Source organism: Oncorhynchus clarkii, chromosome 19, assembly GCF_045791955.1.
Source record: "Oncorhynchus clarkii lewisi isolate Uvic-CL-2024 chromosome 19, UVic_Ocla_1.0, whole genome shotgun sequence".
Classification (NCBI taxonomy): domain Eukaryota; kingdom Metazoa; phylum Chordata; class Actinopteri; order Salmoniformes; family Salmonidae; genus Oncorhynchus; species Oncorhynchus clarkii.
This window is the reverse complement of record NC_092165.1, coordinates 45,774,438-45,800,812: the sequence shown is the minus strand read 5'-3', so window position 1 is coordinate 45,800,812 and position 26,375 is coordinate 45,774,438. Positions and strand designations below refer to the sequence as shown.

At 43.0% G+C, this 26,375-nt stretch overlaps 1 protein-coding gene and 1 long non-coding RNA gene across 2 annotated transcripts; both read left to right on the top strand.

Annotated features, from left to right (window-relative positions):
* On the top strand, positions 1-26,375 carry LOC139375302 (chloride intracellular channel protein 4-like). The gene is made up of 6 exons (XM_071116945.1): positions 1-602; positions 19,552-19,661; positions 22,047-22,172; positions 22,311-22,417; positions 23,608-23,789; positions 24,529-26,375. The coding sequence occupies exons 1-6, from the start codon at positions 534-536 to the stop codon at positions 24,691-24,693; spliced, it is 759 nt and encodes a 252-aa protein (XP_070973046.1). The 5' UTR covers positions 1-533; the 3' UTR covers positions 24,694-26,375.
* LOC139375303 (uncharacterized) lies at positions 14,354-15,463 on the top strand. Its single transcript, XR_011627776.1, has 3 exons — positions 14,354-14,432; positions 14,626-14,716; positions 15,309-15,463. It is a non-coding gene; the product is annotated as an uncharacterized lncRNA (long non-coding RNA).

Genomic DNA, 26,375 nt, shown 5'->3' with positions numbered 1-26,375 from the left:
ATTGCAAGCACCCTCAGCACCCCTGCTTCCCGCGGCTGTGGATGCAAGGCTCTGCACTTTGCCCAAAGGCGCATGCCGCACAGAGAGCGCAGCAGGTATCCTTCCTCCATCAAGACTCCTCTCTGAAACCCTGCCCACATTTGTATTGTTTGCTCTGCAGAGGACATCACGCCTTTAAATATTCTTCCCTCCCGTCCTCCTCTCTTCATCCTACTCCAGCACTCAAGCAATCAAAAAGACTGAAGAGTCAAAGGGATCAACGATCGCTGAACACGGAGGAAAGCGGTCAGTTTTGTAGACTGGCTGCACCAATAGCACATTGCTATATTCGTGGTCGACTTTCTCCTCCCAGCACCTCAGCACTCTTGTGTGAGAATTGCAGCGATTGTCCAGCTGGTCACTAGCCTTGGAAAAGCTGTTATCCGAATACTGCGCGGAAAGAGGGTGGCGAAGAAGAGCGAGTAGGCTGAAGATACAAGCTTGTTGGAAAATAATATATATTTCATTTGGAACATTTTTAAGTTTAGTTCACAATGTCTCTGTCTGTACCCCATAATGGAATCAAGGCGGATAACGAACCCGTTATCGAGCTCTTTGTGAAGGTACGTCCCTGAATAGATTGTCCAGTAGCAGGCTCTCTTTCGGCCGTCGCATTCGGCATTGGGAAAAGTTTAGTTTGTTAATGATAAATATTCTTCTGAATAATAAGTTAGCATAATTATTATTAAGCCTACATTGACAAATATATTTAGTAGTTTGTGGATTTATCAGTAGAAAAATATGTACTTTTATTTATTGGAGTGCGTAGGACAGTTACAAAAGTGGGCTGTCCTTATTTATGTACCATTTGGTTTTAGTTATATTGCTGCCATTTGCTTGCAAAAACGGTTGCCTGGAGAAGCGTAGTTTACCGTACATAGGTCTACACAAGTCAACGAGTCTTGCAAATAACATGGTGATAAGTTTGCCTAAGCGTTTTAAGATTTGTCACAATTTCAGTAGGTTCATTTTTTTTGTTGAAACTTCCCAAAGTGTGACCATGTGGTTTTATGTCAGACGTGTAGGGCGGATACCACGGCCCTCTTCTCCCATCATAAGAGGGAGAGGAAGAAAAAAGCATCTCCCCTTTCAAGTGTGTCTCGATTTGGTACACATTTTTTTTTAATGAATAAGCTTGAATTGTAAATGCAATTGAAAGTTTAGCAATAGCCCTTAAATCAGCGGAACATTGTTGCATTCAATCAATCGATAAACCATACATTGTAGCACGGTTTGGTCGCATTGTGATCAAAATAATTGCTGCCCTAGACCTAAATACAGGATTCCGGTCGTGGGATATCTGGGAGCTTAGTTATTTTGTCATGTCGAGGCACACTTGAAATAGGGATGGAACTTGTGATATTTGTCATTTGGAGAGAGAATGAATGAACAACTACTGTCATATGTTTATTATTAGGTCCTGCTTAGGCTGATAGTGATGGTGGTGTGGTGCAAATAAATGCAACAAAACAGACTTTCCCCTCCTCAAGTTTATAAGAAGTCGGAGAGTAAACTTCTGAAATTTACACAGGAAAGGGAAAGAAGCATTTGGCTCCCACAATATTCTCCCTCACCAAGTCTGCCAGAATGAGGATACCTCCCCCTTCTTAGTTGGCATACATTAGCGATGAAGTAATACAGCTTGTAATGTATGTGAGGAAGATCTTTGAACTTGCATTTCGATCAATCTAAAGTTACTCATTTAAAAAAAGGTATATGAATTAGACTAGAAAGTTCGGGACATCAGACTGATATCTGACTTAGAATAGGACTGAAATATTTTATAAACTCCCATTAACCCTGTTTGTGATCTGTAAATGCTTTTGATTTTCTTCTGCCAGTTGCTTGGCAGAGCGGGAAACTAGCGGGAGAGGGAAAACAGGAGGAGGGGGTGTAACCCCGGGGGAATGGAGGGGTGAGAGGGTTTGGGGGCCTGAATTCAATTAGGGAAAAACGTCAGAGGCCTTTTGCCTGCAAACAAGCTTTAATGGTGATGTAAACTCACTGCCCCCCTCCAAGCAGTGTTTCACTAGTGATTATGATCATCACTGGTTATGATGCTGCTGACAGTGAGATCTTGATACATGTGTCTCTTTTCTGCATGAAATGGGTGAATGGCAATAGACAGACTCACGATCTGTTAGATGACTCATTAACTTTTTGCAATATGACTGCAGTTATGGCGGACACAGGATCTAGCAGTCTGCCTTCTTCATCGGCCTGTGTGAGAAAGGAGACGGAGACAACTCTAGACCTAATTGTTATCACAGATTGGTCAAAAACTCTTTGCCCAGTTCTGTTCGGTGCTTGGGTTCAGTAGACAGATGGGATCTCTCTCTTTCTCTCTCTTTATCCTCCTTTGTTCTCATCTACTGACACACAGATCTTCAGCGTCCAGGAGAGAGGCCTTTGTTGAGGGAGGATGAGTGTTATGTATTGATAATGCTGGACTGTTTGCCTTTGGCCACTGGGCTTTCACTGCATAACAGAAGACAGGGTGGTGTTAGCGACAGCCAGCTACGGCTAGCTAGCTACCTCAGAGGGAGCCACCCCTCGCATTCAGGAGCAGTTAATCATCCCTGGTGACGCCACACATGTGACTACAACCACTCTCCCGCACCTCTCCCTCTGTTACTGTGCTGTGTGATCTTTCTCTGCTGCACTTGTGTACACAAGATCTTCCCCCATTGTCCGGGTGTGTGAAACATAGTAAACTAAAATCCAAATGCTAATTTGAGTGTCCAGGATTTTCTACTCACACTGTTTACTGTTGGTTTAGCCAGGAGTCTATGGAAATTGTTTGGATTGTAGAAGTGAGTTCAGACCTCAAGGTTTTATAGATGCGGAATTCCAGAATTAACCTGATGTCAATTTAACCCTTGATCCCCTGCAGATTAATTATTGTTTTACAGTAGGCATACACATACTAAGTAAATGGTGTTGATCTCAGTTGGCTCTTGATTCCTCCTCATAGCAGTCAAATAGGTAGTTAGTAATGTCTGCCATCTGTTTGCTCATATGAGACAGTTGGTTTGCAAACTGTAATTGGGATATCTGGCCAAGAGAAAGTTGAACTGCAAGTGGTTATGCAGAATGATACCCAGCCTGAGATTTTAATGAAGGCTTGAAGACTCCCTTGGTGTCATTTTGATGGCTCAAATCCAATCTGACCCCTACTGTACCCATCCAGCCCTACCACACCTCAGGCTGAATCATCCCTCCTGACTACCCTCTCTGGAAGTGTGGTCACTTTTCCTTGATGACTCATATTATCTCGAGACTCAGGGCATCGGCCATTTATAGGCAGACAAATGCACAATGGCCACTCAATCACCCAGCACCCATATACCTTAGTTACTGAATGAAACATGAAGCAATACAGATGACTCCACAGATGAAACCAGAAATGACATGCTTTCAATCTTTAGTTTGTATGTTACCTTTGTATGCTGTCTCTCTGCCAGCAAGTTTGCCAAGGGCAAGGCTGTTTCATGCTGGGATAAAGGCACAACTCCACCGCCTATCAATAATGACAACAGTGACAATAAACATCGGAAGTAATCTACTATGTCCCTGTCTGTGTTATGTGCTGCTGGAGAGAGTCACACGGACACCATGGCAACAGAGCCCAATAATGTACCATTCACCGCTTTTTAAAGAACACCTGCAGGGGTGTCTTCCCAGGATAACACCCTGAAGGTCAGCACACTTCTCCCTCAGTCTCAGACCAGAGAGATGTCACGGAAAGAGCTGCTCATGTCCTGCACTTCTCTCCCAGTACTGTCTCCGTGTCTATATGTCTCTGTATTTGTAAACTCAGCAAAAAAAGAAACTGCCCTTTTTCAGGACCCTGTCTTTCAAAGATAATTAGTAAAAATCTAAATAACTTCACAGATCTTCATTGTAAAGGGTTTAAACACTGTTTCCCATGCTTGTTCAATGAACCATGAACATCAATTAAGGTCACAGTTATGAAAACTTAGGACACTAACGAGGCCTTTCTACTGACTCTGAAAAACCCTAAAAGAAAGATGCCCAGGGTCCCTGCTCATCCGCGTGAACGTGCCTTAGTCATGCTGCAAGGAGGCATGAGGACTGCAGATGTGGCCAGGGCAATAAATTGCAATGTCCGTACAGGGAGACAGGACGGACAGCTGATCGTCCTCGCAGTGACAGACCACGTGTAACAACACCTGCACAGGATCGGTACATCCGAACATCACACCTGCAGGGCAGGTACAGGATGGCAACAACAACTGCCCGAGTTACACCAGGAACACACAATCCCTCCATCAGTGCTCAGACTGTATGCAATAGGCTGAGAGAGGCAGGACTGAGGGATTATAGGCTTGTTGTAAGGCAGGTCCTCACCAAACATCACCGGCGTTGCCTATGGGCACAAACCCACCGTCGCTGGACCAGACAGGACTGGCAAAAAGGGCTCTTCACTGACAAGTCGCGGTTTTGTCTCATCAGGGGTGATGGTCGGATTAGTTTATCGTCAAAGGAATGAGCGTTACATCGAGGCCTGTACTCTGGAGTGGGATCGATTTGGAGGTGGAGGGTTTGTCATGGTCTGGGGCGGTGTGTCACAGCATCATCGGACTGAGCTTGTTGTCATTGCAGGCAATCTCAACGCTGTGCATTCCAGGGAAGACATCCTCCTCCCTTATGTGGTACCCTTCCTGCAGGCTCATCCTGACATGACCCTCCAGCATGACAATGCCACCAGCCATACTGCTCATTCTGTGCGTGATTTCATGCAAGACAGGAATATCAGTGTTCTACCATGGCCAGCAAAGAGCCCAGATCTCAATCCCATTGAGCACGTCTGGGACCTGTTGGATCGGAGGGTGAGGGCTAGGGCCATTCCCCCCAGAAATGTCCGGAAACTTGCAGGTACCTTGGTGGAAGAGTGACGGTAACATCTCACAGCAAGAATTGGCAAATCTGGTGCAGTCCATGAGGAGGAGATGCACTGCAGTACTGGTGGCCACACCAGATACTGACTGTTACTTTTGATTTTGACTCCCCCTTTGTTAAGGGACACATTATTCAATTTCTGTTAGTCACATGTCTGTGTAACTTGTTCAGTTTATGTCTCAGTTGTTGAATCTTGTTATGTTCATACAAATATTTACACATGTTAAGTTTGCTGAAAATTAACGGTTGACAGTGAGAGGACGTTTCTTTTCTTGCTGAGTTTATTTGTATTTCTCATGGTTCCCCATTAGCTGCTGCCAAAGCAGCAGATACTCTTCCTAGGGTCCAGCAAAATTAAGGCAGTTTATACAATTTTAAAAACATTACAAAACATTCACAGATTTCACAACACACTGCGTGCCCTCAGGCCCCTACTCCACCACTAAAACGTATCTACAGTGCTAAATCCATGTGTATGTATAGTGTGTGTGTGTGTGTATTCATGTCTGTGCCAATGTTTTTGTTCCTTCACAGTTCCCGCAGTAGCATAAGGTGTTTTTTATATATAAAAAAAAAACTATTTTAACTGCTTGCGTCAGTTACTTGATGTGGAACACAGAAACATGTAGTCATGGCTCTATGTAGTACTGTGTGCCTCCCATAGTCTGTTCTGGACTTGGGGTCTCTGAAGAGACCTCTTGTGGCATGTCTTGTGGGGGTATGCATGGGTGTCCGAGCTCGGTCCGAGTTTTACAAATATTAAGGGCTAACTTGTTCCTTGCCACCCACTCTGAAACTAACTGCAGCTCTTTGTTGAGTGTTGCAGTCATTTCAGTCTCTGTAGTAGCTGACGTGTATAGTGTTGAGTCATTCTCATACATAGACACTATGGCTTTACTCAAAGTCAGGGGCATGTCGTTAGTAAAAATTGATAAAAGCAAGGGGCCTGAACAGCTACCCTGGGGAATTCCTGACTCTAACTTGATTATATTTGAGAGGCTTCCATTAAAGAACACCCTCTGTGTTCTGTTAGACAAGTAACTATTTATCTACATTACAGTAGGGGGTGTAAAGCCATTACACATAAATTTTTTTCCCAGCAGCAGACTATGATCGATAATGTCAAAAGCTGCACGGAAGTCTAACAAGACAGCCCCCACAATCATTTTGTCATCAACTTCTCTCAGCCAATCATCAGTCATTTGTGTAAGTGCTGTGCTTGTTGAGTGTCCTTCCCTATAAGCATGCTGAAATTATGTTGTCAATTTGTTTAATGTTAAATAGCACATTGCATGTGACTCCATGTAATGTGAGATCTTCCATCAAAGGTTAATAATAGTTTGGCATGAGAATTATTAGGAACATATTTGAATAGCTTGAATATGTTTTGTTTAATCTTTGCCCTCCTTTGCCTCTGCTTAGTCAGGTCATTATGTTGTAAGATCCAGTTAAAACACCATCAATAAACGGAACTGTTTTTTTGGCCTCACAAGTATATTCTAGTATTAACTTGCCCTCAACCTTTTTTTCTGCATGTCAATCTTAATTTGCCCCTTGTTTGCATATTTACCTGAATCTTTCAGCGTAAAGACATTCTTTCTTCCCCGGGGTGACAATTTGAAGCCAATTGAGAGTAGCCAGTTTTTATAGTCAAATCAATATAGCAGTTTATTCTCCCCAAGCACTATTGTACTGCTGTAGTCAGCATCATGAGTTAGGGGACAAAGATTAATGGTCTGTTGTTGTGTAGCGCTGCTGTTAACTGTGAGCGGTAGCTCTTCTCTGCACTATGGACTTGCTCCTCCAGCATCTGGGATTCAAAATGCTTCATCATTGAAACTGTCAGGACTGGGCCTTGGCCAAATGGACCCAGCAATGTACCACAACACAAGATTAGGGGGATTTCTTATGATACTGTGTGTCTGTGTGCTCATGCCATCCTGTTCAGAGGAAAGGCTCGGTGCCTGTTGGGAGGAAGTTGCCATTTTAATCCTTCTGGTCCCAAGCAAGCCCTCTGCTAATGAGGCATTTATCTTGTAGACCAATGGCAGGAAACAAGATTGGCTTAGAACAACAAGAAATGAGGGAGAATGATGGATAGGGAGTGAGAAAATGGAGAAGAGGGGGGGGACATAGCAAAGGGTTTAGGATGTGTTGGGAAAGGGCAGGCAACAATTCGGACTGAAATTCAACTTTATAGATCAGATTTAAACAAGTTTACAAATAGACATGGCCTCTGACATCTTTAGCTCTCTGTTACATCAACTTCGCTAAGAGGGTGCTCGAGTGCTCAACCTCAGAAATGAGGGGAATCTACCCTCGGGGCAGGCAGTGTAACCCAATCTGTCACTACCCGATCCCCTCTGCTCATGTTTCACATGCTGCCTGCATCCTCACAGCACCACACTAGTAAAATGAGTGACAGTGAGCCATGCCTAGTGTAGATAACCCTTAGTGAGCTATCCAAACATAGAGAATAGAGTAGCAAGGGACCAACCGGACCCATCCCTCTAACTCTCTCCTTCACTCTATCCACATCAATTTCTCTGTCATTTAAAGCCATGTTTGGTTTTCAGTGTCAGTGGGTGAACTGCTCTAGCCACTAGGTCCATAGTATGCTAATTATACAATTTAACCTATACTTCTACACCTTTTACAATCGTGTGGATGGGCTACTCAAGTCAACCACTTACAGTACTTGGCATTGTTACTGTAAGAATGAGCTCATAAGCTTTGGGACATCTTTGTGTGTGTGCCAGACTCTGGATCAGAATGAAACGCTACAGTAGGTCAAAGGTGGGTTGTCTGGTGTTCTGGCCAGTTGGACCAAATACTTAAAATGAGCAATGAGGCTAGTGTTTGTTTGTGTGTCCATGGTGCAGGCATAGCTGCCATGTCAAACTGGCTAACCCCCATAGTACAATGTTTGAGCCAAAGGGTGGTTCTTTAAAGTGGTCTAGACTAGCCATCTTTTCAGGGAACCACCATATTTTGTATTGATGTTGCCTCTATCATATGCATGTTGAACAGTGGAGGCTGCTGATGGGAGGATGGCTCATAATAATAGCCGGAATGGAGTGAATGGAATGGTATCAAACACAGTGTTTTCATCTGTTTTATACCACGCCATTCCAGCCATTATTATGAACCATCCTCCCCTCCCCAGCCTCCACTAATGTTGAAGACTACATGTAGTGTTTTAATGATGTGTGTGTGTACAGAGTGAGTGGGACTGGGATGGTCGGTGAGGAATGCAGTGTGTGTCTCGGAGTCATCTGTCTGGGGTCTGTTATTTTGTAAGGCGGTGGAGAGTCACAGCACAGCCTGACCTCAGTGTTTGTGTTGGAACAAACTCTTTAAACGACAGTCACAGGGAGATGAGCAGAACGGTTTCATCTTCACATCTCCTGCACGTGTCTCTCTCTTTTTCTCCCTCCCCTGTTTCTGTCTTATTCTTTGCTTCTTACTTTACTTGAGTCATGTTTCACTCAACTTCATCCCTGACTTTCAGTTATAATTTCATACTGTGTTATTATTCTTAACCTGGAGAGAGTAATGGGTCATGTTACTGATGTTACTGATAACTCAGTCAGCTAAATTTGATCCCTCTCCACCCCTCGGTCAGTGTCCCAATTAACCTTTCATGTTGCAAGCCTAACCTCCACTACCTCTGTAGGCCTGTCTGTCTGGGAGACGTTAGGTTCTGTCTGGGAGATGTTTGGTTTCCACTCCATGACGTCCACATGAATCAGAGGCACACCAGGGTGTGTTGCATTTCCTTCCCGTAGGGTCTGACTCCTCCACACTCTCATCCTTTGGACCACAGACCCAGCCACAGCCACCCAGCCATAGCCAAGTCCGCCTTTGTCCCAGCCCTTCCCTTCCAAGTAACAGGCCCACCTCAGCCAACTCTGCCGATACCAGTCCACCAAACCAAGCCCAACTTCAGCCAACCCAGTCCTCCCAGCCCAGCCCAGTCTGCATGCTTGTCCATCCCAGAGTAGGCGTGACATAACATGATGTGGCTCTTCCCTTCCCAGAGGAAATTCCTCCTGTGTCACTGGGAGAGAGACGAGAGGAGAGCAGCGGAGCACTTATTGGCCAGCCGGCCAGCTCCATATTTGGTAAAAGTGTGGCTTGAATTTGAGCCCACCCAATTTAGAATGTTAAGTGTGAGTGAAGGGGAGGATATGACCGTCATTTTACTAAAATTAGTCCTGGAGCAGACTGGGCAGAACTCTCCAAAGGAAAAACAACAGACATGCTACCGGTCCCAGTCTAAAGCTTTGATCTCCCACCACTTTGGTTGAGTGGAGTATTTTGGCCTCAATGATGAGGACTTTTTAAAAGGTTAGGTGGATGATCGTTATTACAAAGGCACTGATGAAAATGACCTGACTGGTAATTTATACAATCCCTAAAGTGAGCTGCTGAGAGAGAGGGAGGCGGAGTGGGACATCTCATGATTTTCTTGCTGATGTTCCTAGCCATAAAACGTTATGGGGCGTGAGAAAAATACACTGTTTGTGTATACCAGTTAAAAGGCTGAGTAGCCAGTTTATTAAAATATCCTGAAGCTAACTACAGTGCATTCTAACACTTTTTCCAAATGTTGTTACGTTACAGCCTTATTCTAAAATGTTATACATTTTTTAAAATCCTCATCAATCTACACAAAATACCCCATAATGACAACAAAGCCAAAACTAGTACATTTTTAAAAATATAATTTATTACAAATAAAAAACAGATACCTTAATTACATAAGAATTCACAACTTTTGCTATGATACTCGAAATTGAGCTCCAGTGCATCATGTTTCCATTGATCATTTATTTTTATTTTTTATTTCGCCTTTATTTAATCAGGTAGGCTAGTTTAGAACAAGTTCTCATTTACAACTGCGACCAGGCCAAGATAAAGGAAAGCAGTGTGACACAGACAACAACACAGAGTTACACATGGAATAAACAAGCCAATAACACAAAACAAGTCAATGACACAGTAGAAAAAAATAGTCTATATACAGTGTGTGCAAAAGGCATGAGGAGGTAGGCAATAAATAGGACATAGTAGCGAAGAATTGCAATTTAGCAGATTAACACTGGAGTGATAAATGAGCAGATGATGATGTGCAAGTAGAGATACTGGTGTGCAAAAGAGCAGAAAAGTAAATAAAAACAGTATGGGGATGAGGTAGGTAGATTGGGTGGGCTATTTACAGATGGACTATGTACAGCTGCAGCGATCGGTTAGCTGCTCAGATAGCTGATGTTTGAAGTTGGTGAGGGAAATATAAGTCTCCAGCTTCAGCGATTTTTGCAATTCGTTCCAGTCACTGGCAGCAGAGAACTGGAAGGAAAGGCAGCCAAATGAGGTGTTGGCTTTTGGGATGACCAGTGAGATATACCTGCTGGAACGCGTGCTACGGGTGTTATTATCGTGACCAGTGAACTGAGATAAGGCAGAGCTTTACCTAGCATAGACTTATAGATGACCTGGAGACAGTGGGTCTGGTGACGAATATGTAGCGAGGGTCAGCCGACTAGAGCATACAGGTCGCAGTGGTGGGTGGTACAGGTCGCAGTGGTGGGTGATTTGGTAACAAAACGGATGGCACTGTGATAGACTGCATCCAGTTTCCTGAGTAGAGTATTGGAAGCTATTTTGTAGATGACATCGCCGAAGTTGAGGATCTGTAGGATAGTCAGTTTTACGAGGGTAAGTTTGGCGGTGTGAGTAAAGGAGGCTTTGTTGCGAAATAGAAAGCCGATTCTAGTCCAACGCTCTAACCACTAGGCTACCCTGCCTCCCCACTTGGTAGCTAGACCCAGCCAATAAGAATCTGTTTTTCCCCACTTAAGTGCCCCTTCCAGACGATTCCACATGTGATGAAGCCAGACGTGGAGGTCCTGGGATGGTGTGGTTACACATGGTCTGCGGTAATGAGGACGCTTGGACATACGGCCAAATTCTCTAAAACTATGGTTCAATTCTCTAGCAAGAGCTCTGGAGGACATTCCTGCAGTTAGCATGCCAATTGCACGCTCTCTAAAAACTTGAGACCTGTGGCATTGTGCTGTGTGACAAAACTGCACATTTTAGAGTGGCCTTTTATTGTCCTCAGCAATGTTCCCTCAAATTGTTTTCAGCACTGAGAAAACTTGAACATTGTGAAAATTCTGTGCAACTTCCAGCGCACGTTTACTGTGAACACTTGAGGCTGTACCTGCTTTAAGTCAGTTTTAACAGTGGCCAAATGGGCTACTGTGGCTATTTGGTCATAATGTAGGTCTACCAGAGTGGCCTACCTTCAAAAACTATGGAGAAAATGTATCCCATAACATTTTAACATTGGAATAGCGGTTCTGTCATTCAGCCTACAGTAGCAGCCAATGTGGGATGCTCAATGTAGGCCTACAAAAAAACATGCTTGGCTTGACATTAACCTGTTTATCTACTTGACCTTCAGACAAGGAGGTGACTGAACATGTTGTTTGTGTTGTTTGATGCAAGAAACCACTTTACAAAATAAATGCATTATTATTCCAATACCATTATTACAGAGAATCAGACAAATTCTGCTACCCTCTGACTATTGGCTACTTAGCTTATTAAAGCCTGTCTCAAAATACAACACTGCCCATTCAAGACAAAAAAAAGCTCTTTACTTGACTGATTGGTTATGCTGCACTGGTCTGTGTAGAGTACGGGCTGAGTCGTATTCAATAGAATCCTACTCTGATGCGTTCTGCCTACAACATTATCTCTTGCATAGTTTGTTTTGCTTCGGTATGTTGCATTGAAAGTGGCTAATATTGCGTTGATTCGATCACAATTGCCACAGTAAAGGGAAACATGAATAGTGTTAAATAACAGGGAAATCTCAAGAAAGTTGAGTTGAGTTCAATCTCGTGCTTCTCTCAGTCTTGGGCCACTGTGTGCCTGCACACGCAAGCAGCTTAGAGGGAACACCCCAGCACAAGGTGCACCTGTGTAATGATCATGCTATTTAATCAGCTTCTTGATATGCATCACCTGTCAGGTGGATGGATTAACTTGGCAAAGGAGAAATGCTCACTAACAGGAATGCAACCAAATTTGTCCACCAAATTTGAGAGAAATAAGCTTTTTGTGCGAATAGAAAAATCCTGGCACTTTTTTTTGTTCAGCTCATGAAACATGGGAACAACACTTTACATGTTGCGTTTATATTTTTGTTCAATATAGTTGTGTCCTACTGTACCATCAGTCTTGACATGGCTCAAGACTGTCTTTACACCAGTAGCTCTACCATCAGACCGTGTCAGGGGGGAAGTGATATCATGATCTATGACCTCTCCACTGGTGACATGGCAGTATGTGTGTCTCCTGTAGATGGGGGACTGACTGAGGTCTCATTGTGCGCCGGTGGGCGTCCCTGGAAATTCTGTGACTTCGGCATGAGTCATCCTCTCCAACAGACAGACAGCTGTGTGTGTGTGTGACGTGACCGTTTATGTGCGTGTGTGTGCATACACGTGTCGATCCGTGTCTCTGTTGATTCAGGTTCTCTCATTACTTTCATATCAAAAGCCTAACGTTCATTGGTAATTGCCAGCTTTTGTAGCACGTGTTGCTTGCTGTAAGTGAAATGGGCCTATTCAAACCAAAAGAACATTGGGACAATGTGTAATCTCTGAGGAATTTATGTGGAATATGATGCAATCATCAGCAACTCCTGACTCATTTTAACATGAAAAGTAAGAAGATAAATGGATAGTGCTAGGCTATTTCGTGTAGTGAATGATACTTGTTCAGTAATATTTCTAAATAAGTACTGTGGGATTGATATACTTTTTTTTACCACATATAACATGTGAAATTACGATTACTGTTGAATCCCAGATTCTGGTTTGTTTTCTGGAAACTGTGTGATCTCATGACCATATTAGGTGCTGGCCCAAAATAATTTCTTGCCTCACTTCAAATTTTATTGGTCTGTTTTTTATCCATTGACACCCACAGAACTGTCCACGAACAAAAGAGCTCTGTGCCTTTCCTCCATATTCCTGCTTGTTATTCCCCACAAGGACCTCTGTATTCACACTGGTGAATGTAACGGTTCTGAGACACTGCTCAGAGCAATGGAAACTTGAGAGCGAACAGTGTTAAGATGGCCTGTTTCACCACTCAGAGAGACAGAACTAAGCCATGATTCATTGACAATTAAGGGCTTCAGACAGGGGTTACAGTGACACTGAACTGTCTCATTACGCACACCTGATTCCAATTCCCCTGATTAGTAATTGTATACATGTGCCCTCTTGTCACAATTGTCTTGTCGGTTATTGTTCCCAAGTTTGTGGGTCTTGTCAGTACCTGTGGTTTTGGTGCTGAGTGTATTGTGTACTCGTTATTATGGGTCTCGTCCCGTGTATTGTTGTGCACTTGTTATTATGGGTCTCATCCTGTGTATTTATTCAAGGTTTTACCTCGCTCTTTTGTTTGGGTTACAGCCCTGTGTTTTTGTGTACGTGTTTGTTTTGGGCTTCATCCCAGTGCCTTTCATGGCATGTTGTATTTTTGGGTCGAGTATTAAAATCCCCTCTTACATATTCCTGCTCCTTTCTCCAATAATTTATACAGCGTGACATTTAATGTGACATGTAGACTATTTGAAATTATGTGCGCTTCTTACATTCACCTTAATGTTTATTCAAATACTTTTCATTCAAATCATATGGTTTGGTTTCAATACTTCAAACCCAAATGGCAAGTCCAGGTAGGCACAAAAACGTTGGTTAAATTGTGATTTTAATGAACAGTGCGAATTTGCAGCTGTATTTTTTTTCTCCTGTGAGCGTGGAGTGAGCAGTTGGAAAGGACATGATGGAGTGACTTCATGAGCTGGATTTCCAACTGCTCACATACTCTGTTCCTATGTCATAAAAACAGTTTGAGTTTGTTGAAGAGGTTGTGGAAGAAGGATGAGAGGAGAGGGCCAAGCAGCATGCTGCTTCTGAAGCTCACAGTGCTGAGAAGGGTGTGGCTTGCGCTCAATCTAGCCTTTTTGTCTCCCTTTCTCCTTAACTAGGTTTATGCTAATTCCACCAGTCTATTCTATTCCTGTATTCCCTCCTCCTACACCATTCTCCCTCCCCTCTCCTCTGTCTCAGATAAGGTAGGGCTGCAGGGAGTCTCAGTAGAAATAGCAGACTAGGGCTAGGTTCTTTGCCGGAAACACATGTCAGAGGGCTGTGTCTGCTCTTTGCTGCTGTAGTTCCAGTAGACAGCATCCCTGCCATGTTCTGACACAGAGAAAGGGTTTCTCAGCTGCTGCACTGTGGCTGGCCATCTCTGACCACTGGCTCTGCAGCCTGAGGAGAGGAGAGGAGCTCATTCCTAAAGCTGCTGCTCACTCCATTCATATACTAAACATGGCTGAAATACACGGCGGTGTCCAAATACCAATACTTTCGTCCTAAAAAGTAGGCTGTTTTTGAGTATGTGACATTTTGAAAATCAAATATACTTGAAATGCTTGGATGTCATACTCATTTCGGATTTGACGACAGTTGATAATCTGCTGTCAATTAGATATGGTGATGCCCAACTGAAATGAACGAATAGCGGGAACAACGCAATGACGTATTCGCTGCACACTTTTTGTGAATTTCACAGACACAATGCATTGGAAGTGGAGGGGCTGCAAGTTTTGAGTGAATAACTTGGAAGATTGCGAATAGCAAAGCTTCTACGGTGGTGTTCAAATGTAAGTAGTTTTTGTTCTTCTTAAAATTATCACAACTATTTCATCGTACGTAGATATTTGAAAACCGATCTGCAGCCTGCTGCCTACCATGCCTTTAGCTAGCTACATGCCTTAGTAGGTCTAGAAGTTAACTGTTAGAACAGTAACCTTAGCTACAGGGTTACTTGCTGTTGAGCGACAACTATATTTAATGAGCTAACATATTTAATGTTAGCTAGCTAGCTGCTACTTGTAAATATCACTAGCTATAACGTTAGTAACGCGGTAGCCTACATTCCTATTTTCCACAGCGGTGCTGGTCCCAACAACTCTTCTAGTTCTCCTGACGTTGGTTCATCTGTGTTGAGCTGATTGTAGTGTTCATGCCATGCAATATTAGTTTATACCTGAATGGTTACCGCTTGAATGGGTCTAGTTTCATTGCACACAACCTGTTATGGTGTAAGTAATGGTAACATGCACTCGTTACTTTTTCACCTTGGCGCTCCAATTTGATAATGTATGTGGCAGTTTGGCTATCTACAGAAAGTTCACACAACTCTACTTTGCTCATGTTTTGGTTAATGTTGTACTTGATCTTATGTCTTTTCAGGATCTACGTGAAGGAGTGTGAGCTGGAGGGGCCTCTATTACCTGCATGGGTGAAAAAATAAGTGGGAGAACCTTAAGCAAAAATACACAGTATGCTACTGTATGTTAGCTTGACATTTATTGCTGAGCTGTACTTGGCTAATAAAGTTACCCTTTTCTCTGAGAGCACCAAAACTTTCCCCAAAAATGTCCTATGCTTCAACTGCACATTCAAGTATATAAGTGTGAAAAGAAACATGTTAGAAAGGTTCACGTATTCCAGAGAAATGTACTGTAATTGGCATAATACCAGGGCTTTACATGTAGTATGTTTGATGCTGAAAGTGATCATTTTTCAGGAGTTGAAAGCTCCCCCCACTGGAGTCAGCCCTGAGGGAGGGGAGGCCACAGCTGCATCCTATAAGTGGTGATGGATGAGGCGCTGGGGGGCTGCCACTCCATCACCCCACCCGTCATGAACATCATCTCCTCATCCTCCCAAGGTGCAGCTGTGGGCTCCTCTCCCTCCCAGAAAGGTCCAGTCTGGATTAGGAGGTGACTGACAGGGAGGCACGTCTTATGACCATTTTAGAGGCCATGAAGTAGTTATGTATTTTGTATGGTATTTAATTTAGCTATTAATTTTCTAATGTTTTTGGTGAAGTCATTTTTGGGGGGATTTCAGTTTTTTTTCATTGAAATGTGTTTGTTGTTTTGTAAAACATTTGATTTGATACCAGTACATCCACTGTTGGTGTGTTTTACTTTCAACATTCAAAAATACATTCCTACATCTGACCTATCATGTTGCAGGTGACTGGTAACGATTAGATAACTTGAAAGGAAAAAGAAACCTACACACTGCTCTTGCTAGCATCACTTTTTCTATTGAAGCTTACGCTTCGGCCTCTTGGCCTTTGTCAGAGATTTTTTGTTCTATTTTTTTATTCTAAATAAACCATCTTTGGTATAGTAATCGATAATATTTCTATAGCGCTTTTCATCTCCCATTCCTTTTAAGCTTCAGTTGACTCTTCAATTGATACTTGCATAGACCTACGGTACAGAAGTTTACCCCAAATATGTTGTTCTAAATGCTAGCTAATTAGCTAATGTTAGCCCAAAACAACACTCCGGTGTTAGTGAAAGGCAATGGAGAAAGGTCACTGGGTGGGGCTATAAATGATCTTGTCTGGTTCATATGTGAAGCCATAACAGATGGTGCGTTCAAGACAACTGGGAAAAAAACATGCTCTGACTTCTCTGAGCTGAAGATCACTGATGTTGCGATTTTTCCCAGTCTGAGCTCGTTGTTTTAGAGTTCCCAGTTGTCTTGAACGCACCAAAAGTATCTGTTTCGCCTGTGGCATACTTTTTACCAAACAGTACGTGATAAATAGTACGTAGTATTGATAGTACACAGTATGCACTTTAAGTAAGTAGTAGGCAAGACAGATTTCAGACATGTCCTTTATGTTTACGTACCATTTTATTCTGAAAGATGCCATTAACATGGTTACCTCTGTGCAATGATAATCAGTTCTTTATTATGAGTCTGGTCTCGATCGTCATGGGAATAGTCACCATGTTGTGCTGTCATTCCTACCCCTGACACATAGTAACCAACAAGAATACAATCTCTGGATAAAAGCAGAAAATAACACATTGTCGTCTCTATAGTCCCACAAGTATCAGCTACTGGTCTCTTGTTAGATAACAATTGCCTGAGGTTCCAAACAGAGCAATACGATTTGTTGGCAAGCCTTTCATACACAGGAATCGAATCATAAGGAGGGGACACTGAACAAAGGCTGTGATCTAATCTAACCTTTTGATTTATTGAATTGAGCTCTAACAACAGAACAGCAACTCCAGCCTGTAGGACAGCCAACAGGCAGATCAAACAGAGAGAACACACTGGGCCTCCACACCACAGAGAGACAAACAGACTGTCTGTGCACACCAGCAGAGTGCTGTTAGCTAGACACACTGCCAGGAACATTCTGGAAACAAAGTTCCCTATTCATTCACAAGATCACTTCAGGTCGTACCTCTTTTGAAAAAAGTTTTGGATAGGTATTATTTATCGGATTTCTAGTGGTAGAGGGGGACGTTAGCTCCATGGGAATAAAAATAAAGTTTTATAAATGTGTCATGAAGCCCAGCCCTATCTTGGCACAGGTCCGCCAGTCCATTACTCAAAAGGCTGTAGTATGCCATTTTAATTAGTGTATTTGACATTGGAATGGGCCTGAATCTGAGAGGAATTTTCTCTTCCTCAAGATGCCCTATGCACTGGCCAGAAGGAGAGACATGGAATGAGAAAGTGAAAGAGATGGACAGGAGGCTAGGTAGAAGGGAGAGTAGGCTACAAAGTGACTGACAAGGAGAGACAAATTGATGAGCATGCCACCTTTCAGTGAGCCAATACTTGCTAAAGTAATAGACAGTGAGAAAAGATACATACCTTTTCTTAATGCTCCTTTTACCTTCAGTCCCTGTCCTTCAGAATGAATGAATACGGGGCATTCTTCAGAATTAACTGGCACTGAGAAGAATGGCATTCTTCTATGTGCTCACCGTCTATGGAACACTCCATAACCAGTTCTGTAAATCGAATGGGGGAAGATTTTGACAGTGTGAAAGGGGCTGAGACCATGCTTGAGTTGATCCTCTTAAAAGAGGAAGAGGCATAAGGAACTGGGACATTGGGGCCAATGTCAGATCATTTTTGTTTTGTTTTATTGAACCTTTATTTAACTAGGCAAGTCAGTTAAGAACAAATTCTTATTTACAATGACGGCCTAGAGAAGACATTTTAGTGACAGTCAAATGATTTGTGTTGTGTAGTTTGGGTGTCAATCTCCTACTAATTACTAGTAGGAGTCAAATCAACGGCGATTGGCTCCTCCAGCTATAGTATGTTTGTTTACACAAGCAAGATCTTTACTAATGAATATTTAATTTCACTTTCCTTACACGTGTAACATATTAATGTTACATGAGAGGAGGATAGTTGCATCAAAAACTCCCTCTCTTCGATCTACCGTTTTTTCCTTACTCCCACAACTATTTCTGTACACACAACCTAAGCTGGAAACTGGGATTTGCTTGTACTCTAGAGCATCATTGATATGAACCAGCTTGAGGAGGATGATCGGGAGTGAGAGAGGGAGAGTGTGCTGGCAGTGGTAGTTGGAGAGATCTCTGGTGTGTTTATAGGACAGTGTGTCTGCCAGCGGAGTGTTTAGAATATCTCTCTCACTGCCTCGTTTTTACTGCTGGGGCTGGAGACCTGTGTACACTATCATAATGCACGGTAGTAGTTTGTCATGAAAGGGAGGTGAAGGTGGCAGATCTATTTTGGGTAAGGAAAATCCCCAATGTGAAAGTGGGCCTGTACTAGTGGGTAGTTGCTTGTTTTTCCCCACGTCCAGAGATTGTCTGAGAACAGTTGCCTAGTTTGTCCATGTCTCTTGTTTGGATGGCATGTAGTCGATTGTTCATTTTATAAATGACATTTTATTTAACCTTTATTTTAACAGGGACTCATACTGAGACCAATTGTCTCACAGAATGGCCCTGTATACATGATTCAATACACATCAAACACATCAATATGCATGTGTTACAAATCAAAATACCTTCAGTGATGTTGTCATGGTGATGGTTGAGCACAGTGATTAGACACTGGTAGACATACTGTATCATCCCCCCTCCCACTCAAATACATCAGACTCTCTCTTTAGGTCTAAAGAAACAAGAAGCTGTCCAGCTCCCTCTCAGAGTCCCTCTCAGTCACTTCAGGGGTTTGTGTTCCACTTGGCTGCCTGGTAGTGTGGATGAATGGAGGCGGCTGTGGAAGTGTGCTAAAGGGTTTGAGACAGAGGTTAGCCTGCTCTCTGGGACTCAGGGAGCTAGTCTCTAATCTGGGTGAAAGAAACATTGTCTGCTCAAAATAGGTCAGTGCAGTAAAACACCACTGGTCATTGGATTGTAGAACAGAGGTCTGATAATATCAGTGTTCCAAGACTTTTATCCATTTTAAGGCTCAACCTTAACTTGATTGTGATCAGTTTACAAGAGCCATTTAAATCTTTGTCAGCCATGTTGGATTCCCTGCCTCTTATCCTTCCAGCCATGGCACATTTTCTCTGTGGTTGTGTGAAAACAATGCCACGTGAATAATGCTGATGTAGTCTTACCTAATCTAACCTTCTTCTCCTCTCTCTCTCTCTCGCCCTCTCTTTCCCTCTCTCTCTCAGGCGGGAAGTGATGGCGAGAGCATTGGGAACTGCCCGTTCTCCCAGAGACTCTTCATGATCCTGTGGCTGAAGGGAGTGGTCTTCAACGTCACCACAGTGGACCTGAAGAGGTGAGGGAGACACCAGACCACCACGTCACATTAGCTAGCTCACTCTTCCACCAGACATCACACTAGTTCGCTTGCTCACTCCTCCAACACACGTCACACTATCTAGCTAGCTCAGTCCCCTAGCTCTCAACTAGCTCCTGGAAAGCCAGGGGAATATTCTCTCTCTGCTCTCCTCTTTCATTGGCTCTCAGAGCTTTTCTGGGCTCTCCACTAAGACCATAGTAGCCTAGCAGAACACTTTGATCCAGCCACACCTCAAACAGGCACACCGCCCTAATTGCTTATTTGGTTTTCTCATGACCTTTCCAAACCAGAGAAATCTGGAAAATAAACAAGCTGCGTTTTGGAGGGGCTAATTGAGGTTGTGCTCACTTCCTCCCTAGATGTTATTTTTCTTACTCTAAAACAGGATCTAAAATGATAATCTTCCCCTCCCAAAGTCATTTGAACACTATTTAGCCTCGGCTGGAACTACAGCAAACTTTCTTCCCCATGTTCACTGTAATGCTGCCTGGCAGCTCCTTACCCAGCCATTATGTCCTTCGATGAGTCAACCTGATTATTTTTCCTCTTCCCAGGCCAAGGCTGCTGGCATATGTGTGATTATTTTCAGATATGGTCAAATGAACTCTTCATTTCCATGGGCCTTTCATCATTGCTGTTTGACTCAGACAGTCCAGTATAAAGCAGGCTCTCTGATGAAGTGTTTTAGAGGGGAAAGCTCATCCACGTAGATGCTTTTCTATCGCTTTACATCTCTTCTCCTGAGAGAGCTCAGAAACACTGCTACCTCTGCCAGGGTCGGTCCTGAGGGTAATCTAGACAAGACAAGACTGAGTAGTACCAAGAGCAACCTTTTCACTTTTGAAGGTACTGGAAAGTTGTCTGTGAATGTTGTCTGTGGGGGTCTGTGAATGTTGTCTGTGGGTGTCTGAGAATGTATTTGCGCATGTACGTCTATGTCTGTGGTGAGGGTGTGTAATGGGAAACAAGCTTCTGGAGGTCTTGTATAAGGGAGTGGAGGATGTCCGCCCACTTAACAGTGTCTGTTTCCCCCTCTGTCAAACATGTCTTTGTTCAGCTGTTCAGACCAGGACTGATAAAGGCTTCACTTTTTCTCCAGTCAACAGAAAGGCAAAGTATTGCAAAATAATTTGTCTTATTTTATCGCTTTTTATTACTATATGGAACTCAAAATACATTACATTTGATTTACTACCGTTCCACATTGATGTGATTGTGAGTAGCCCACTTAGTAAGGAAAGATGTAGAATTCCGATTTCTAATCTTATATTTTGCAACCTTGGTATGGAAAACTATTTTTGGTCTATGATTAAAGCGTTTTTATTTATCTTCTTGAGTGAACACTTTTACCTCCTCCCCCTTAATGTTGCCATGGGGCAAGTGTGCTTCCTGTGCTCATTCCAAAGGGTTGAGGTCACTTCCTGTTTTGGTGCCCCTGTGACTTGTTGGTCCTATGAATGTGTTTCACATCTCCCCTTATAGGGACATCTTAACCACTGTACGTACGCACATCACATTGCATTTTGACTTGGCTTGCATGTGAATCACTCTATGGATAGGTCAGTGGTAGGCTGTTCTCTGCATCAAAGTTAATTTGCTCCATATTATTTTGTCAATTAACTCAGTCATGGTAATGCTAATACTTCTACACTGTATGACCTAAAAATGTTTTTATTTATTTGGTTTGTGTGGGTCATTATGAAACATGACAAAGGGCTTTGTGCTGTTGACAGGTCCTTCATCACATCCTCATTATGTTGTGTGTGTTCTCATCATATCTCACCTCCCAGTCACCTGGAACAAAACAAGCCTGCTCTGAGCACTGTGGACAGAGGAATGATCTTGGCATACACACACATGCACAAACACACGTACACAATTCTGTTGAAAATAAATTCCAGCCCAGGGTCTGTGTGTGTGAGGGGAGCACTAGAGAGGGCTAGAAAAGTCTGGAACAGTTCAGCATGGAACTGGGACAGGGAATTGTGTCCTGTCCGTGGGCCACAGCCACCTCCAATGACCTGAGAAAGCAATAGAACTGGGCCCTGGGAAGAAACAGAATAACACTAATGATAGTTGATGATTGTCAAAGACTAGACCGAGACCAGATGGATTATAGGGATATAAAGTGAAAGGTTAGTGAGTAATCAGTGACGTCTCAGTTGTATAGTAGTAGTATAAAACTTTATCCCCAGGGGGAACTTGGTTTTGCAGCAAAGTCATCCATACAAATGAGACAGACATTTCAACAACATTAAGGACTTTACACAGTATAAGGTATGCATTGCATATGGCTGATATGGGTATTTACCAGTGTGTTGTGACATGCCCACTAAATCCCCTGTCTTCTCCTCTTCCCAGGAAGCCTGCAGACCTCCAGAACCTGGCCCCAGGCACACACCCTCCCTTCATCACCTTCAACGGGGAGGTCAAGACAGACGTCAACAAGATAGAGGAGTTCTTGGAGGATGTCCTCAGCCCACCCAAGTGAGTCTGGGTGGTAACAGCCCGTCACGCCCACTAAGTACATCACACTGCCTCCAAGTGTAGATACCTAGGTTACAGTATACACTCTGCTTGTTTGAGATCTAACCAGGTGTATCGTGTGTGTGTGTGTGTGTTTAGGTTCACCAAGCTTAGTGCCAGACACCCTGAGTCCAACACAGCTGGGATGGACATCTTTGCCAAGTTCTCAGCCTTCATCAAAAACTCAAAACCCAATGCCAACGAAGGTGAGCTTCCACTCCCTATAACAGAATTAACAAGCACACACATAAACCTATTTGCTTCAACAGTTTTGTGGTTGCTAGGTGACAGCAGTAGCCTGAGGTCATTGGTGGCTGGGTGACAACGCGGGGGGGGGGGGGGGGGGGGGCTGGCTAACATGTCAACATAGAGCTTTTGTTCTCTGTGGTGGCCTCTCTCTGTCCCCAGTACCATTCCTGACACTGTCCCCCTGTACCCCATGTCACCTGGCTGGGCTCTCTAAAGAAACAACCAAACAGCCTGGTAAAAACAACAGAGCGAGATGGTCTGGAAATGAGCTCACAGCAACTCTCTTGTCTCCCCTGGCTTTTGTTTAACAGGCATGCCACAGCTATAAATATATTGCCAACAGACATGTTTTGTACAAGACAACAGATGACAGTATACTGTAGCTTTGCCTCCGTCATATTGGCTATTGTTTCTCTGTCTGTATGCCATGTTAATCTGGGGTAAGCTGTTTATGACACAGTATCAGTTCATGTCCTCTGGTATCTTGGATGGTATGGTTTCTTTCTATTCTCCACCCTGTGGAAATATTGACCTATCGTTATGGTTGGCTTTGAATGTCTTCTGGGCTATGTCAACAGTACTTTATTGCTGAAAGTCATATCTGAATGATAGGCATGCCCTATTTATAGGACAGTCACACTGTAAAATGTAAAACACAATATGCCCAGTCACACACTCTCCAACTGGCTTGAATACATAACATTCCAATAAGTAGAATTTGCTCAGTGAGCCACAATTAGTCCAACCCCAGCTATCTATTTTGGTTGTATGAACTACTCCTTATTTGGGCTCTCAAGATAATGCCAAAAACTGGGATCAAGGAATGTACTCTCTCAAAATACTTCAGCAAGGCAGCTTAAGTTCTGCCATCTTGCTATAAAATGCCGCCCTCGCGTGGCAGACTACAGAACTGCTGTGCGTATCCTGTGGCGTCGGTTTGAAAAGTGGTCTAGAATACTCAACACAATGCAGGCAGGCTGGTTTGTGATTGCTATATGCAGTTTATAGTTGTTGTGCTAGTGTTGTGGTAATTACCACCAGGGACACCTGAAGTCAATCTTAAATTAATCATTATTTAGTATCAGCAAGCTGGAGAGGTTCCAACAAACTTAGATAGAGATGATAAATGTTCCTTTTTTTGCTGTAGGTCTGGAGCGTGGGCTGTTGAAGACCCTGCAGAAGCTGGATGAGTACCTGCGCTCCCCACTGCCCGACGAGATCGACCACAACAGCATTGAGGACGTCAAGACCTCCACTCGCAAGTTCCTGGATGGTGACAACATGACACTGGCTGACTGCAACCTTCTTCCCAAGCTGCACATCGTCAAGGTAAGAGCAGAGGCCAATAAACATGACATTATACACTGAGTGTACAGAACATTGTATACTCACTGCTCTTTCCATGAGATAAACTGACCAGGTGAATCCAGGTGAAAGCTATGATCCCTTATTGATGTCACCTGTTAAATTCACTACAAGAATACTTTTTAAGCCTTAAGACAATTGAGACGTGGATTGGTGTGTATGTGTGTCATTCAGTTGGTGAATGAGCAAGACAAAAGATTTAAGTGCATTTGAATGGAGTATGATGGTAGGTGCCAGGTGCTCTGGTTTGCGTCAAAAAACTGCAACGCTGCATAGTTTCATGTTCAACAGTTTCCTGTGTGTATCAAGAATGGTTACCGACCAAAGGACATCCAGCCAACTTGACAGAACTTTGGAAAGCATTGGAGTCAACATGGGCCAGCATCCCTGTGGAACGCTTTCGATACCTTGTAGAGTCCATGCCCCGACGAATGCCCCGTCCATGCGCAACTCAATATTTTGAAGGTGTTCATAATGTTTGGTATACTCAGTGTACACACACAGTTGAATTCTTATTGTAAAATGGGATGCTTATTTTGGACAAATAGAGTACATCTTGACACAGCAAAGCCCAGAGCACTTAGTGATTTATGCATTCTGCTACCCAAATCATTTTGTACCATCCTTGGCCTACAGTGGGACCTCTTCTCTAGAAGTTTATCTAAGACTACATTAATTAGTCAATGTCCCCCTCCATCCACAGGTGGTGACCAAGAAGTACAGAGGCTTTGACATCCCCAAGGACATGATAGGTATCTGGCAGTACCTGCAGAACGCCTACACACACGAGGAGTTCACCAACACCTGCCCCAGTGACAAAGAGATCGAGATCGCCTACCAAGACGTGGCCAAGAGGCTGATCAAATAGGCTCCCCCCCTTACACCCAACACTGGGACTGGTCTGTTTAGACACGAGAAAGAAAACTATGGACTACCTTTCCTTCTCTCCTAATTTAGAGCAAACACAATGCATGAGCTCCTTTGTTCTTACTTTTCCCTTTTATTTTTGGAGATCTCTTGAGTACATGAAGCAGCTCAGAAAGTTTACTGACGGTCCATTGTTTAGAACTTGTTTTAGGTTTTCTCTTTGATATGATGATTTGAATGGCGATCTCCCAGATCAGACGCAGGCTGGTGTGTATCAGAGCTTATCAGTGTTGGAGGGCAATCTAAACACACTCCTTATGAAGTGGGCTTCCGGCTGACCCTCTGTCTCCTCATGGGAATATGGTCACAACCTGTGTTTTTCTATTTTCAGTTCAGCTATTCAATTTAATTTGCTTTTTAGGCTTGCTATGAAAGTGAAAATTACAAGGCTGAAATTGTGTTTTGTGTTTTGGCTACAGAGTTGATTTATGCAGTGTTGAAAGATTCAGTGTTTTTGGCTCTAGAGGGTAAATGAAGGCAGGTTTCACTGCATGTAGACAGACGCTAGGCCAAACCACCGAGTTGGACATACTGGTGCGATATGCTTCATTTTACTGTTGCGCTGCTTAAGTCAATTGCAACAACTATAATAGAAGTAAGGCTACATGTTTTCCATGCTCTGATACCATTTTCCTCCTTGACCTTATGCTGAGCTCAGATGTGTTTCTGAGATGTACCTGTAGCAGGTGCTTGGATGAGATGTTTTCAGCTCAGGACAATGGAACCTGAGATTAATGAAATATGTAGCAATGAAATATTAGATCATATCTAGCAGAAAAAAACAACCATTTAGACTTCATCACTCCATTGCCTCACATCACAACTCCATATAGACACTGACACTCTGGGCAGTGAAGCTCTATTTTACCAGAAATAACATCTGTTTTTTATTTTCTCCTGTAAAGCATGAAGGGAAGTCTTTAGCTTGTGTTGTTCTGGCAGCAGTGGTAGCTTATGTTATACTTCAGCCACCAAAAAGGGCACATTAATTCTGGTCTCACTGTGGATTGAATGACTCCTGCTATCTAAACTAGTGAAGTATAAAAACCACACACTTTCTCTTTCTCCCATAGAATACAGAGGAACGGTGATGTGCAGTCAGGCATCAGGGAAGATGACACTAAAGATATTTATGAGAAAAGGAATCGGGGAGAGGAGAATGGTAATATAATGAATATCATGTAGGATTTCATTTTCTCATTATTTCAAATGCTCTCAAAAGGTAGTGAATGTAGTATTCTTTCGTAGTTCCAAAATGCTTTGGTGTGGATAAAGCAGAAATATATATTGTTTTGTTTTTTATCTCCTCGTGTTTTGCCGCCATCTTTTCAGACATTTGTTGTAATACACATTTCATAAAAGGAATTGTAAATATTTGTTTTGATTATTCAGAATTCAATGTGTACATTTTGTACACTTATTGGTTTGATTTTGGGGAAAATAGGCATTTTTTACCTGCTTGGGTTTTAATACTAGAAGACATCTCCTTTGGCCTTTTTTGTTTTCTCCTGCGCAGAAGGTTTTCCAAAATCACTGTAATGACGTGTATGTCAATGTCAGAAGAAAAGATCCTGATTTTTTTTAAACAATATTGACTTTATTGAAATAAACCTCTTATTGGCA